Genomic DNA, 13,595 nt, shown 5'->3' on the forward strand with positions numbered 1-13,595 from the left:
CTGTCGGCGGAAAGACTGCACAGAGGAGGCCATTCTTGCCTCCCTAGGGAGGGAGTTCCAGAGCCTAGGGGCAGCCACCGAAAAGGCCCTATCTCGTGTCCCCACCAGTCGCACTTGTGAAGGTGTTGGGATCGTGAGAAGGGTCTCTCCTGAAGATCTCAGGGCCCGGGCAGGCTCATATAGGGAGATATAGGAGTGCAAAGTGCTCTGGACTGGAGTGAATGAATTTTATATGAAGGAAAACAGTTTTTGTTGTTGTTTTGCTTCTGGGCAAATGTAACTTTTTCAGACCACAAAGTTGTATTTATCTTAGCTCTTATGTAATACAGTTAAATAATACAGCTATATGCGATATGATCTCTGGTACCTCTCCCCTTTCTAAATCCAGCTTGGACGTCTGGCATTTCTCGCTCCATATATGGCAAGAGCCTTTGTTGTAGAATCTTGAGCATTACTTTACTTGCATGGGATATTAAGGCAATAGTTCGATAATTACTGCATTCCCTGGGATCCCCTTTCATTGGAATTGGGATGTATATGGAACACTTCCATTCTGTGGGCCATTTTTTAGTTTTCCATATTTCTTGACAGATTTTTGTCAAAATTTGGACAGATTCAGTCTCAGTAGCTTGTAGCAACTCTACTGGTATGCCATCTATTCCTGGTGATTTGTTTCTTCCAAGTATTTTAAGAGCAGCTTTCACGTCGCATTCTAAAATTTCTGGTTCTTCATCATGAAGGAGCAGGGAAGGGCTATCGCTTTCAGGGCATGTCTGTGAACTTCTAAAAGGCACCTGTCTGGCCACTGTAGGAAATTGTTTTCTGTGCCAGTTGGACCAGTGGCCTGATCCAGCGGGACTTGTCCTACTAGGAGTAGCCTTGGTGGCCCATCCTGGAACCACCGACGGCTTGAAAAATAAGGCGAGGGGGTGGGGGAATGAAATGGCAGCCATTTGGAATCGGCACTCTGGAAGAGTAATTGGTGGCACTTTGACGAAAATGCTTTCTGAGATGCTAGGATGTAAAGCGCATTAATGATTATGGCAGGTTATGTATCTTAATTATCCAATTTCAGTCACTTACAGTAATGGAACAACCAAGGGCATGTGTGAGGATGCAGCAAATATGTAGATTAAAGCATGCGGCAGAGTTTTTAAAGGCCTTTTCTGTTGTTTTTGTCGCAATTTATTTTATTTTATCTGCATATGCAAACCCTGGGAAAAATATATATGTCCATTTAATTATATAGAGGCATTAAAAGGCTACAGAGTTTACTGCCGCAAGTCGTTTGCACCACCACTACCACCACCGCCATTGGCTGAATTTCTGAGATGTCATGGAATGCTAATTGAAAACATCTCATCTGCTTGCGAGGGGAAACTGTCAGCGATGGAATGTTGTCAAACACTGCAGGGTCCTGTGAGGGAGGTGAGTGGTGCGTGTGTTTGGACAGTGAAAGGAAATCCTCACCCAGTACTGATGGATATGTGGCCAAATAGAGAAACCTTTTGGAAGCTGGAAGTCTGACCTAACTTAACATTCCGGTCTGTTGTTAAGCTTGCGTCTTGTACTACTGATGAGAGCTTATATGAAAAGAGCTTTTATGTGAGGATCTCTGATTTAACAATTGCTTTAATTAATTGAGCTCAACATTCCAAGGCAGGTCATCGGAGGGGTCTTTTATCCCGGAAGGGAAAATAGGGAGGAGAACTGGCTGTGTGGAAGTCACCTGCTTTGACCCAGATGCCCTCTCTGCCTCTCTTCCCATGTGCAGAGTGCCTTTCCTTTCATCTCAGAATAAGCACAACCTCAGATTCATGGGTCAGGGTGTGATTCTACTGAGATGAGGAGAAAGGCACTCTGCACATGAGCAGAGAAGCTCTGCTCTTTGTTACATCCCAGTGATGTGCTTATGGTAATTTTGGACTCTGGACTTAATTGTCAAAATGAGAGAGTCCTCTTTAGATGGCAGTGTGTATGGTTTCGCTTACTTGACCCCCTCCTGCATTTTTGGGGGAGTCCTCTTGCTCATTCTGATTGGGACCTAGACGTCTCCTTCCAAATCCAGCCAGGAGAGTGCCATTCTTAGCTGGCACTGGGTGTGCGGATGAACAACCCCTTCACTGGAATGAATGGCAGGAGAAGGTTCCATGGTTGGGTCAGAATGCCTGCAACTCACCTGGGAGGGAACCCCAAAAACGTCCCTGTAGAGTAGTACAGAGCAGCAGGCTAATTCCGACTGGAACTGTTTGGGGATGGAGTTTTGTCTTCTCACTCGCCCGTAAGACTAGACATCAAGGGGCCAGACAATCATACTGACTGGCAGCAGATTCAGGACCCATCAAAGGAAGAGTGCAGGATTTTATTTTCTACATGCAGCTAGGGATGGTGACTGTCAGTTTTGGCCTCTCGCAGAGTCTCATTTTTCCACTCTTAAGTTCAGTTCCTCATATTTCAATATCACTTTCCAATTTGTTTCTTTAAAAAAACAAGTCCACATGAAAATTCATCAGCATTTTTGTTGCAGTTTTGCCTAATATACCCATGTCTGCTAAGCAGTTTCCCCAAATATAATACATTTTTGCACGTTATTTTCACTTATCTGTCCATTTTTTTGTACACTTTACCCTAGAACATGCACCTTTTTTTTGTACCCATTATTTGGCTGGAGAACTGCATTTCAAAATTTCAGAGACACGCCAATTCTGAGGGATGCCTCCGTGACTTAGATAGGTTTGCCTGTAAATGCAAATGGAACTGAATTTCTCCCCATCCCTAATGCAACACATAATTAATTAACTTATGGAACTCCCCACCACAAGAACTGGTGATGACTGTTGGCTTAGGCAGCTTTAAAAGAGGATTAGATAAATTTATGGAGGAGGAGGAGGAGGCTATCAGTGGATGTTAGCTATGATGACTGTGGTCTACCTCCAGTGTCAGAAACAATGTCAGCTGGCTGCTTTGACCCAGATGCCCTCTCTGCCTCAGTGTAACAAAGCGCAGAGCTTCTCTTCCCATGTGCAGAGTGCCTTTCATCTCATCTCAGAATAATCACAGCCTCAGATTCATGGGTCAGGGTGTGATTATGCTGAGATGAGAAGAAAGGCACTCTGCACTTGAGCAGAATCAGCCCATGCTATGCCCTTCATGCCCTGCTTGTGGGCTTCCCAGAGGCATCTGTCTGGCTACTCTAGGGAACCAGTGCTGTGCCAAAACCTGCTTCTCCAAATTATCAAATGTTTTCTTCCCTTGCAAAAGAGCCTTCAGTTTTTCTCCCGCATTTGCAGGCTGATTTGGAATTTATTTGGTAGCCTTGCAGTGGTTGCAGGGTTGAGGTGTCCTTGTTGTTGCAAGGGAGCTGAGGGTGGCATGCACTTGCTTTTATTTCCCTTAAACATTTCTACACTGCTTTGCAGCCTCCCTGGCTGCCTGCGCTTCCTGATCTGGGGGGGGGAACCAATGGGAGGAGTTACCACTTGTCCTCTTCCTCCAAGCTTTTACTGAAGCACATGAAGGCAGGGAGACTGGCTGCTGAACTCTTGAGATCAGTGCAGCATTCTTTGGCTTTGCTTTTCAGAGATATCCTTCCTTTTACATTCAAAAATATGTTTCTGCACTAGTTTCTTTTAAAGGAAAAATACTTAAAGCAAACAAGTAACAACTGTCAGTTGCACAGTAGGACAACTGACATTGTGGCCCCATCTGTACTATACATTTAAAGCAGTATCATACTATTATTATGATTAATATTATTATTTATTAAATTTATATCCCACCCTTCCTCCTAGTAGGAGCCCAGTGTTTACTACTGGCTTCCCCAAAGGATCCTGGGAACTATAATTTGTTAAGGGACCTGAGTGTTGTTAGGAAGCCTCCTATTTCCCACACAGGGCTACCATTCCCAGAGTTCCCTGGGAACAGGGGTTGATCATTAAACCACTCTGGGAATTGTGGCTCTGTGTGGGGAATAGGGATCTCCCAACACCTCTCAGCACCCTTCACGAACTACAGTCAGAGCTAGGAAAAGTTACTTTTAAAAACTACAACTCCCATCAGCCCCAGTCAGCATGGCCACTGGATTGGGCTGATGGGAGTTGTAGTTCAAAAAAGTAACTTTTCCAAGCTCTGACTACAGTTCCCATGCTACTTCGGTGGCGGGGGGGCATGATTGCTTAAAGTGATATGATACTGCTTTAATGTATAGTACAGATGGGGCCTCAGAGAAAATCCCAGCTGAGGATCTCATGGAGTTTTCAGGAAGTGCTGGCACCTGGGAAGGCTGCAGAGGGCAGACCCCTGATGAGAAGATATGTGAAATGAAAGGGCCCTCAAGAAATTCACTGACCGCCTTGGAAGCAAGGTAAGCACAGCGGAAACCCTGGACCCCACCCATGCAAACTGCACAAATTCCCCCCTCCTCTTTGATATTTTTCTAGCGTGGGTCCCGCTCTCACTAACTGAAGGAGAAAGGTTAAAATAAAAGCAAAGAACACAGTTTTGGCACAGCACTACAAGAGACATGATTCTGCATGAGATGGACCTTTGGCCTGATCCACCAGGGCTTGTCTTCTTGCATCTCTTTCTCTCTCCCCTCAAGCCCCCTGGTAGCTATACATAAATAAACAAAACCAGAAGATTAGTTTGAGAACTGTGAGCAGGAGAGTAGGGAGTTTACCCAACCATAGGTTAAGCCTCCAAAGCATCACAGATAATGATGATGTGCAGCAGAAACACGCCGCCCTGGTAACATGACATTTGCCTAAATTTGTGCTAACAAGGCCTGTATTGGCGACCGTCCAAGACCCCAAAGGCTGTGTTTAATTTGCATGCAAATTTACAAGGACTTAAGTATCTTAAAATAAACAGATCCTGCCAACCCGCTTGTAGCTCCATCTCCCTTGACGGATGTGTGGAAATTGGCAAGCAGGAGGAGATTGGTGGCAGCAGGACCTGTGGAATCAACCAGCGTTACCTCCCCTGGGGTCATAAAGTGGTGCCCGCAATCAGCATCAGACCCTTGTCTGCACCACTTCTTTGTCTGGCAGCACGAGAGTAACAGGGAAAAGAGTCCCTCTCGGGGAAGGGAAATTTTGTAACTCCTTGGTCCCGAACCGTGGTGAGATGTAATCGGCAAGGAAGCGGATATTGAACTGGCGGCTGACGCAATAGACCAGATTTTCGACAACGGCACACTGGAAACAAGCTGGGAAGGGTATGGGGTTGGTAGCACACTCGTACCAAAGCTTGGCCCTGGCACTGCAGCGGTAAACGCTGATGCCCATGCTCCGGTTCAGGTCGAAGCGGTAGATGAAACCATTGACAGTTGCCATCTCGGTGGTCCTGTGTTTGCTCCCGCCAGTAAGGCTGATCTTCCAGGTATCTGAACGGCCAGTGTATCTTAACAGCATGTAGCGCAAGGTGCCCCCCGTGACGTAGATCTCTCCATCACATACGGTAGCGGTGTGGGCCACAGCAAAGGTGTCATTGGGCAGAGGGGCGATGAAGGTCCAGCGATCCAGTCGCGGGTCGTACCGTTCAACGGTGTAGAGACACTCCCCGCCGATGGCGTAGAGGCAGCCATCTAAGGCCACCAGCTTACAATGGGGCCTGGCTTGGTTCAAAGGGCAGATCTCCCGCCAGATGTTGGTTACGGGGTTATAGCAGAAGACCCGGTTGGATGGCTTCTGGTGCTTCCCCCGCCCTTCACAGCCAGCCACCACAAAGAGGTAATTGAACATGCTGCACATAGCACAGCCCCTGGATACAGCTTCCAGAGGGACGTACGTCAGTGGGTGCCAAGTATCCTTCTGGTCATCGTAGTAGCAGAGTCTGCTCGCATGTTGGCTATGATCCTGTGAGCTGACATCTGCCACAGTCATGTACTTCCTCCCCCGCATCCTCCTCTGCAGGATCAGGTCCCTCTCCATGGCATTGAGACGGCTGTAGATAGCGTAGGTCCTGAGCACGTGGAGGTAGTTGTCACTCATGACCTTATAGGCTGCCTCCCGGAGACTCTCCAGCTTCTGCTTCTTGGCCATGCACAAGACCTCGTAGCAGTTCCCTAAGTCCAGGTGGACATCTATGGAGGACTCTGAGCTCAGTGGGACGTGGAAGAACTTGGCGCCAGCCACAAGCTCCACCACGGGTTCCTCGCTCGTCTCGCTTTGGAGGCTCTGCATAGATCCGACCAGTGAAGAAACAGAGCTGGAACGAAGGGGGCTGAGAGGTGGCGTGTCAAAGGCTGACGATCCAGATGCCAGACAGCCAAATCCTTCCATCGGGACCTGAAGCTCTGGGTTATCTATGATTTTGTGCAGGCTGTCCTTCCGGCTGAAGCAGCCTCCAGTTTCTGGAGGCTTCTTGGAGCTCTTTGCTTGGACAACAGCTTCGTTCTGGCTGGGCTTTGCCTCATCCTGTGTAAGACTCAGAAGAGAGCCAGGAGATGGACCTTCCTGAAGGGCTGTTCTTTCCTCCTCCTCTTCTGTCGATGAAGTGTGGGCTGGTTCCTCATTCAGCCTCTCCTCTGGGTCCTTGGGCATGTCCATTGCAGGTAGCTTGGGGTATGGTTGGGTGCCCAGGCTTGCATACGAGGGCTTTTCCTTCAAGACCGACTGGGAGACAGACTGAATGTGGTAGTCATAGACTTTGCCTCTCAGGTTGGGCCCAGGGATCTCTGGTTGCCCGTTGCTTCTCTCTGCACCCCTTCCCTCTTTAATGAGGCTCTCCTCCACTCGGACTTCTGCAACGGAAAAGAACGTGTGTGCAGTGTCCAACCGTGCGTGGCTCTGGCTGATCTCCAGGCCCATGTCAGAAGTGGCACGGAATGACAACTGGGAACTCCCCTGTTGCTTTTGGATCCGGGCTACCTGTTGCATCAGCCCTTCTCCAGGTGGCTGCTCTTTCCCTCCTTCCAAGGTGGATCCGTTCCCATTTGCGGCATAAGGCTCTCTCTCTCCTCTTTCCTTCTCCTGGGGGACCAGGCCCAGTTCAGCTTTCACAGAGCCAGAATCCCGGCCGGGTCCCTTATGGCTGCCGTTACAATTGCAGATGCCGCCCCCCGGGCCGAGCAAATCTGGAGAAGCCGACCTGCCCTTTGACCCCATGGCTGCTGTGCCGCTGGTAGCTCTGGCCCCGCCTCTGTTGCTGAGGATGGCACCCAAAGTTTTGTTTTCCTTCTTTTCCATGGCTTCTGCCACCGGGCATGTTTTGCCTGACTCTTCTCCAGTCCCCAGGCCATTCATTCTCCCCCTCTCCTGTTCCTTCTCCTCTTTGCCCTCAGCCAGCTCTCTCCCGACAGGTGTACCTTGCAGCCTGCATTTCCCCATGGCGGCAGGGCCGGCTCTGCCATTTGACTTCGCCCCTGTACCATTGACCCGCCTGTGCCTCAGCCCCGGGGGCAGCTCTTCCTCTCTGCCTGCCCCACCACAATGCAAGCTCTCCTTTTCCTCTGCATTCTTGCCAGCCTCACCTCGTTCCCCGTCGACTCCCTGTCGGCTGCTGCCGGACACCCGGGACTTATAGTACCTGTACGCCAAAGCCAGCAAGAGGAAAGCAGCGGCTGAGAGGGCCAGCCGTCCTGCCAGCTGCATTTCCGATGGCTGGTCCCCGCTTGCCTCGAGTCCGGGGGTCATCCTCCCGTATCACCCGGGCGCTCAGGAATGTGAGAAATCTCGAATTAATTATTTGCTGAGCAGAGACCAGCTCTGAGCAGATAAGGCCTGCCTCCTTTGACTCCCTGGAAGGTGACTTTTACCTGCTGACAGGTAAAGGAGAACACTGCAGGCTCCCTGGCTGCTCTCCCCCTCTCCTTGCCAGGTGTCTGCTTACCATAGGAGGTTTGCATATTTGAACAAGGTGGGCCGGGCCGGGCACAGGTGAAGGGAGGGAGGGGAAAAAAGGAAAACAAAGGAAGCAAACAACCCAGAGTCTCTTATTTGATTAAGCTTGAATAAGCAGGAGAGGCTCTGGAAGGTTACAAGGAAGTCGGAAGAGAAAACAGGGATGTGCATGTAAAAATAGAGTTCCTAAAGCTGCTAAGAGCCAGTCACCGATTGTGGATTTATTCTTCCCCACTTGCCACTGCTGTAGGCTCACTTTTCAGATCCTGCAATCGACCAGGCCACACCGATAGGGAAGGGCACTAAGGGAGCAGTAGAGCCCCAGTTGTCTGACTTTGCAATAAGGCAGCTTTCTACAATGCAGGGGGAAGAGTGGTAGCTCAGTGGCAGAGTGCCTGCTTTGCATGCGGAAGAAGGTCCCGGGTTCAATCTCCCAGCGGCCTCTCCAGGTAGGACCGGGCTTCTGCCAGTCAGTGTAGACGATATTGAACTAGATGGACCTACGGTTTGACTTGGTATCGGCAGCTTTTTCTGTGCCTGTGCCTGTGTACTCGGAATTAAGTCCCACTGTGTCTAATGGGCCTGACTCACCTAGGTAAGTGCACTTGGGACTGCAGTCCAAGGGATCTGTGGTCGAACGGGATTTTAAAACCCACATCCTGAGCCACCCCTCCATGTCACTTCTGAATGGTGGTGTGTTTTATGTTTCAGGTTGGGGGGCTTGTTTTGAGGTCCCACCTGGGCTTGAAGTTTGCTGGGCGTTCACTTGTATCGTTTTTTTTAAAAAAAAATTGCTCTTTTTCCAATGACCTCAAAGTGGCATATGTAGTTCCCTCCCCAATTTTACCCTCACAACAACCCTGTGAGGGACAGAAGGCTGACAAGGGAGAAAGAGAGAGAGGAGACTGGCATGAGAACCCTCAGTGAGCTTTATGACTGAGTGGGGATATGAACCTGGCTCTTCTCAGTCGTTGCCCAACATTCTAACCACTAGACCACACTGCCAATCGCAAAGCTTTCACAAACTAACAGCTTGTGCAGCGTGGGGCAGTCCCATGAAGGAGCCTGCATGGGCACAGAAGGAGAGTCAGCATGTTCCAAACAAGGAGCAGTGAACCTCCAGCCTGCTGGCCCAATACGCCCCCCAGGCCTATCCATCTGGCCCTTGGGACTCTCTCCCCAGGGCTTGCACCTCACTGGCCCTGTTCAGCGTGCCACTCAAGGGCTTTGGACTGGCTAGGATGAACCCTTGAATTGTGACCATGCTTCTTGCTAGCGTGGATGGAGGCTGTGTGGGTGTGTCTGTAGTAACTTCTGCGCTGCTTTCTTGTGGCTGGAATGAAGCCTACAGTACAAAGATAAGTGCCCACCACTGACATGCGGCCTCCAGGAGGTTGCCCAAGAGAGAATGTGGCCCTCAGGCTAAATTACTTTTCCCAGCCCTGTTCGAAAGCTCCAGGTCACTGAACTCTATTTCTTCTTTCACTTTCCCACTCCTGCGCAGACAAGCCCATCTGAAATGCAACCAGTTTCATTGGCCTTGCTCTTCCTGTACAATTAAGAAGAGATTGCTGGAGGTTAAAGTTCCTGGATGCCTTTCATGCATGGAAGTCACACGGCATCGCAGGCTGATTTGGTCTGGGAAAGGCTGCCAGTCAGGGTAGACAGTACTGAGTTAGATGGGGCTATGGGCTGACTCACTGATTAGTAGGAAGGGGTGAATCGGTCAATTTAGGTTTCCCCGTTACTTATTTTTACAATTTTCTGTTCCGTTCTCCATATTTCAACATCGGTTTGTATTCTTTTTTAAAAATTTAAGTCTTCATAAAAATACTAAATACAAAAAAATGCCCTTTAGTGCAAATTTCTCCCGATCTACATTTGTTTGTATGCAATTTTGCCTAATATACACATTTTTGCAAAGCAATTTTCCCAACTACAACGCATTTTTGCACATTATCCTCGCAAAAATAGGCATTTTTTAGTGCCCCCCATTATATGCCTTTTTCTACACATTACTTGGCTGGAAAACTCCTTTGCACAATTCAGAGAAATGTGGGTTTCAAAGGATGGCTGGTTCTCGGTTCCCGTATTGTTTCAGAAAGTGCGAATTAGATAGGTTTGCCTGTTGGTGCAAATCAAATCAAATTTCTCCCCATCCCTAAAGGTTAGAGCATCTGCCTTGCATGCAGAAGGTCCTGAGTTCAATCTCCGGCACCTCCAGGTAGGGTAGGAAAGACCCCTGCCTGAACCCTGGAAAGCTGCTGCCAGTCAGTGCAGGTAACACTAACCCAGATGGAGTAATTGAAGGGGGCAGGTTTCTAATGCAAAGGGGCAGTGTACCGGATGCCAGGGACAGACATCCGAAGGGCTGTCCTGCAGAAGATGGAGCAGGGGGCAGGACTGCAGCTGATGGCTGGAAACTTTGCAGAAGCAGATTTTGGTAAACATTAGGATAAACAGCCTAAGGGTAAGAGCCTCTGGATGGTGGAACAGCCTGCCTTTGGGGTTTGCGCTCTTCTTTTTAAGCAGAGGATGGACAGCCAACCCATCATATATTCAGAGAAGTGCAAATTTCAAAGGAGAGCCATGTTTCGGTTCTCAGATTGTGTCAGAAAGTGCAAATTTGGTGCATTCCACTTCAAATATGAAATGAATCAAATTTCTCCCCCCCAAACTGCTCATCACTGGGGCATATGGGGTGAGCGTGTATGACGGGGGGGAGGAAGAACCGTTTACCGTAATCGAACACTCGGCACAGTAGCTAGTCCAACGAGTTCTGATAAACCACAAGTAAGCATGTACATTCTCTCTCTGATTTCCCCGTAGGATCCTGGTTACAGAGCATCAAGAGCAGATGCATTTATTTTAATCCTGCCCTGGTGAGAATTGGAGTGGGGGGGGGAAGGCTGTACACACACCGTATCTTCAAAACACAGCCCCCCCAGGAGATTCTGAATGCAGCGTGCCTGTTAAGGTCAAACTGGTCGATCCGTGAGTCAGACAAAGTTTGGAGTTGGATAAAAAACTTCCTTCAAATCTGGGAGCGCTTAGGGACTGGGAATTCTGGTCAACAAAACTCACAGCATTTGTTTCTCAGCTCATTCCAGCATGTGGTTCAATAATCTGGCTCATATAAAGCCTGGGCCTACTTGGCAGGGTTGATGGGTAGATAAAATGGGGGGGGGCATGAGATTGATCATGGCAGTGAATTATAATAATCAGGGCTGGAAGCTTAATCGGTAGATTAATCTGCTAAACTTGCTTAATTAGGAGTAAGTCCCTTTCAGCTCAATGGGGTTAACTTCTGAGTAGACACAGAGAGGCGTACCCCTGCGATGAGGGACTTTTTTGCTTATTTTATTTATTTATAAAAGTATTTATGTAAAATATCAGGGCAGTATGCAGTAATATGAAAAACGTTTTTTAAAAAAACCCGTTAGAAACAGTACATGACTGTTTTTCAGTCTGAGGGCCACATTCCTTCCAAGGGAGCCTTCTGGGAGCCACCAGCCAGTGGAAGGCAGGGCCAGAAGAAAAAATGGGTGGAGCAACAGATGTGATTCCTGCCTTTGCAGAGTAGGCTCCATTCCAGTTCTGAGCCCCCTTGGCAATTTGTTTTGAGGTTAGAATGAAACTACCAGCCCCTGAGTTCAATTCCTTTTCCTCCCTCCCCACAAGCCAGCATTTCTTTAACTAGAGAATTAATTGGCTCATACTGTTTTCCAGCCCCCACCCTTCAAACAAACCTGTGGGGTGTGTGTGTGAAAAGCAAACCCAGCACCTTGCAGCTCCATTTCTCTCCTCCAAACTTTCCCCCCTCCAAGCTATGGAACATCTTTGATGTCTTCTGCTTGCTCGTCCCCCCCCCCAAAAAAAATCCCCATGCAAAAAGTCAGCAATATATTATTTGTCTCTGGGTGGTTTTTTTGCTGCCTAGGAGCTCTAGGAGAAGATTTCTGGTTTTTATTTTATTTTTAAAGCAGGCATGCGATATGCCTTTGATGGGATCTGCAAACAAGGCAGTTCTCGCTTGCTAGCAGGACGACTCTTTGCTCACACACCCCCTGTCTCCCCAAATATATGAAAACAAGAGCCCAAGTGGACCCTCTTTGTCTCTCTGCCATCAGCAATTCAGATTTGGACTCCTGCGCTGCAAATGAGAATCAGGTTGGCTCTCAAGCAGCAAGCAGGCTTTCACCTTGTACGTCGCTCTTCAGATTTGGAGAGGGCCACAGCAATGCTTCGTACATTTGTCCCGGAGGCAACCCTCTGGGGAAAGGCTGCTGTTTCTCGACAGTTTACAGGTGAGCCTTAGAATGACTTGGCTAAGCCAGGGACGGGGAGTCTGGATGTGGACCATGGGCTGGATCCTTATTAATGCCCCCCATGGGGCAGGTTTGACCTGTGGGTGGGGCTGCCCACCTGTCAATCACATGATGTCACAAGGATGTTAAAAAGGAGCGGTGATTTGCAAGTGCCGCCAATCAGCTGCACAGGGCTTGGCATCAGGGCACAGGACTTGGAAAGCTGCTGCCAGTCAGTGTAGACAGTACTGAGCTAGATGGACCAATGGGTCTGACCTGGTGTAAGGCAGCTTCCTATGGCCCCACGTTTCCTACTTTCAGCTGCATCTTTACCTGCCCTGTACCTCATATCGTGTATAGGATGTCAGATGTAGGGCAGATGTTGTCAACAATATTTTACTGTTTAATATGGTTATTTGACAGCCAGTAGTATTTAATAGCTGGTATGTCACCATGGCAGACATGCGACTGACATACTGACATTTCCAGCGCAACCCTTCGGGCTTAGGGCGGTATATAAATTAAACTAAATAAATAAATAAATAAAAATGCCTTCTCAAATGTAAGCCCCATTTGAGTTCACTGCGGCTCACTTGCAAGTAAGCAGGTATAGGATTGCAGTCTTACTCTATGATCTCTGTAGCTGACATTATTTGATAGCTGGCCAGCAATGGCATTTAGCTTCAGATAGCATTTCTTAGCTGACATGCAATGGCATTAGATAGCTCTAGCGGACAATGTTTTGTACTGTTGCATATCCTTAGGATCAGGTAGCATTTGATAGCTAGCAAGCAAAGGCATTTGGGTCTCTTACACCCCTTATGCTGGGTTGTGGGGAGTCTAGATAGAGTGGAAGCCTTCAGCTGGTCAAAGTCTTGCTGGGAGGATTCAGAGGGCAAGGCTGAGCCAGCACAGGATCCACTAGATCCCAAGCTGCTCTCACAGCTGTTGCCAGCTGTCATCGGGCCCAGTCTACCTGCTCCCTGCTTTCAGCTGCCGCTGCTGTGACTCACTGAGAAGAGCAGCAAAGAGTTAGGATTGCTCTGTTAGTGTATCGCAGGTGCAGCTGAAAGCATTTTAGCAAGAATGCAATGGCATTTAGAATCAACTCTTGCCAACTTTCCGATTCAAGGCCTGCTACCATCAAGACAAGGAAAACACTGTGCCGTGTCTGAAACATTTTGTTGTTGTTGTTGTTGTTGTGTGTGTATGTGTGTGTGTGTGCATGTCATACAGCACCCACAACGCAAAGCTTAGGTGCACAAGTCCACGTTCTGAAGCTGAATGCTGGACCTGGACATTAAAAACAGTTGTGTTTGTTTCAGCTTCAGATGAAGCCAATTCTCGCTAGGAAGGCAAAGCTGACTGTGGGTATTTTGCTGAGGTCCTGTTTGCGCAAATGTCAAGTCCTGGTGCACCTTGGGACTCTGCTAATTGGCTAAGCTTG

General features: G+C 48.5%; 1 protein-coding gene across 1 annotated transcript; it reads right to left on the bottom strand.

Moving 5' to 3' along the window:
- Nucleotides 1–5,012: 5,012 nt before the first annotated feature.
- Nucleotides 5,013–7,634, bottom strand: KLHDC7A (kelch domain containing 7A). Its single transcript, XM_061601944.1, has one exon. The coding sequence runs from the start codon at nt 7,632–7,634 to the stop codon at nt 5,013–5,015; it is 2,622 nt and encodes an 873-aa protein (XP_061457928.1).
- Between the last annotated feature and the right edge of the window lie 5,961 nt (nt 7,635–13,595).

The sequence above is a fragment of the Rhineura floridana genome, chromosome 18 (assembly GCF_030035675.1).
Source record: "Rhineura floridana isolate rRhiFlo1 chromosome 18, rRhiFlo1.hap2, whole genome shotgun sequence".
Taxonomy (NCBI): domain Eukaryota; kingdom Metazoa; phylum Chordata; class Lepidosauria; order Squamata; family Rhineuridae; genus Rhineura; species Rhineura floridana.

Excerpts from the sequence above, each read along its gene's own strand:
- KLHDC7A (XM_061601944.1), bottom strand. The coding sequence starts at position 7,634 with ATGACCCCCGGACTCGAGGCAAGCGGGGACCAGCCATCGGAAATGCAG.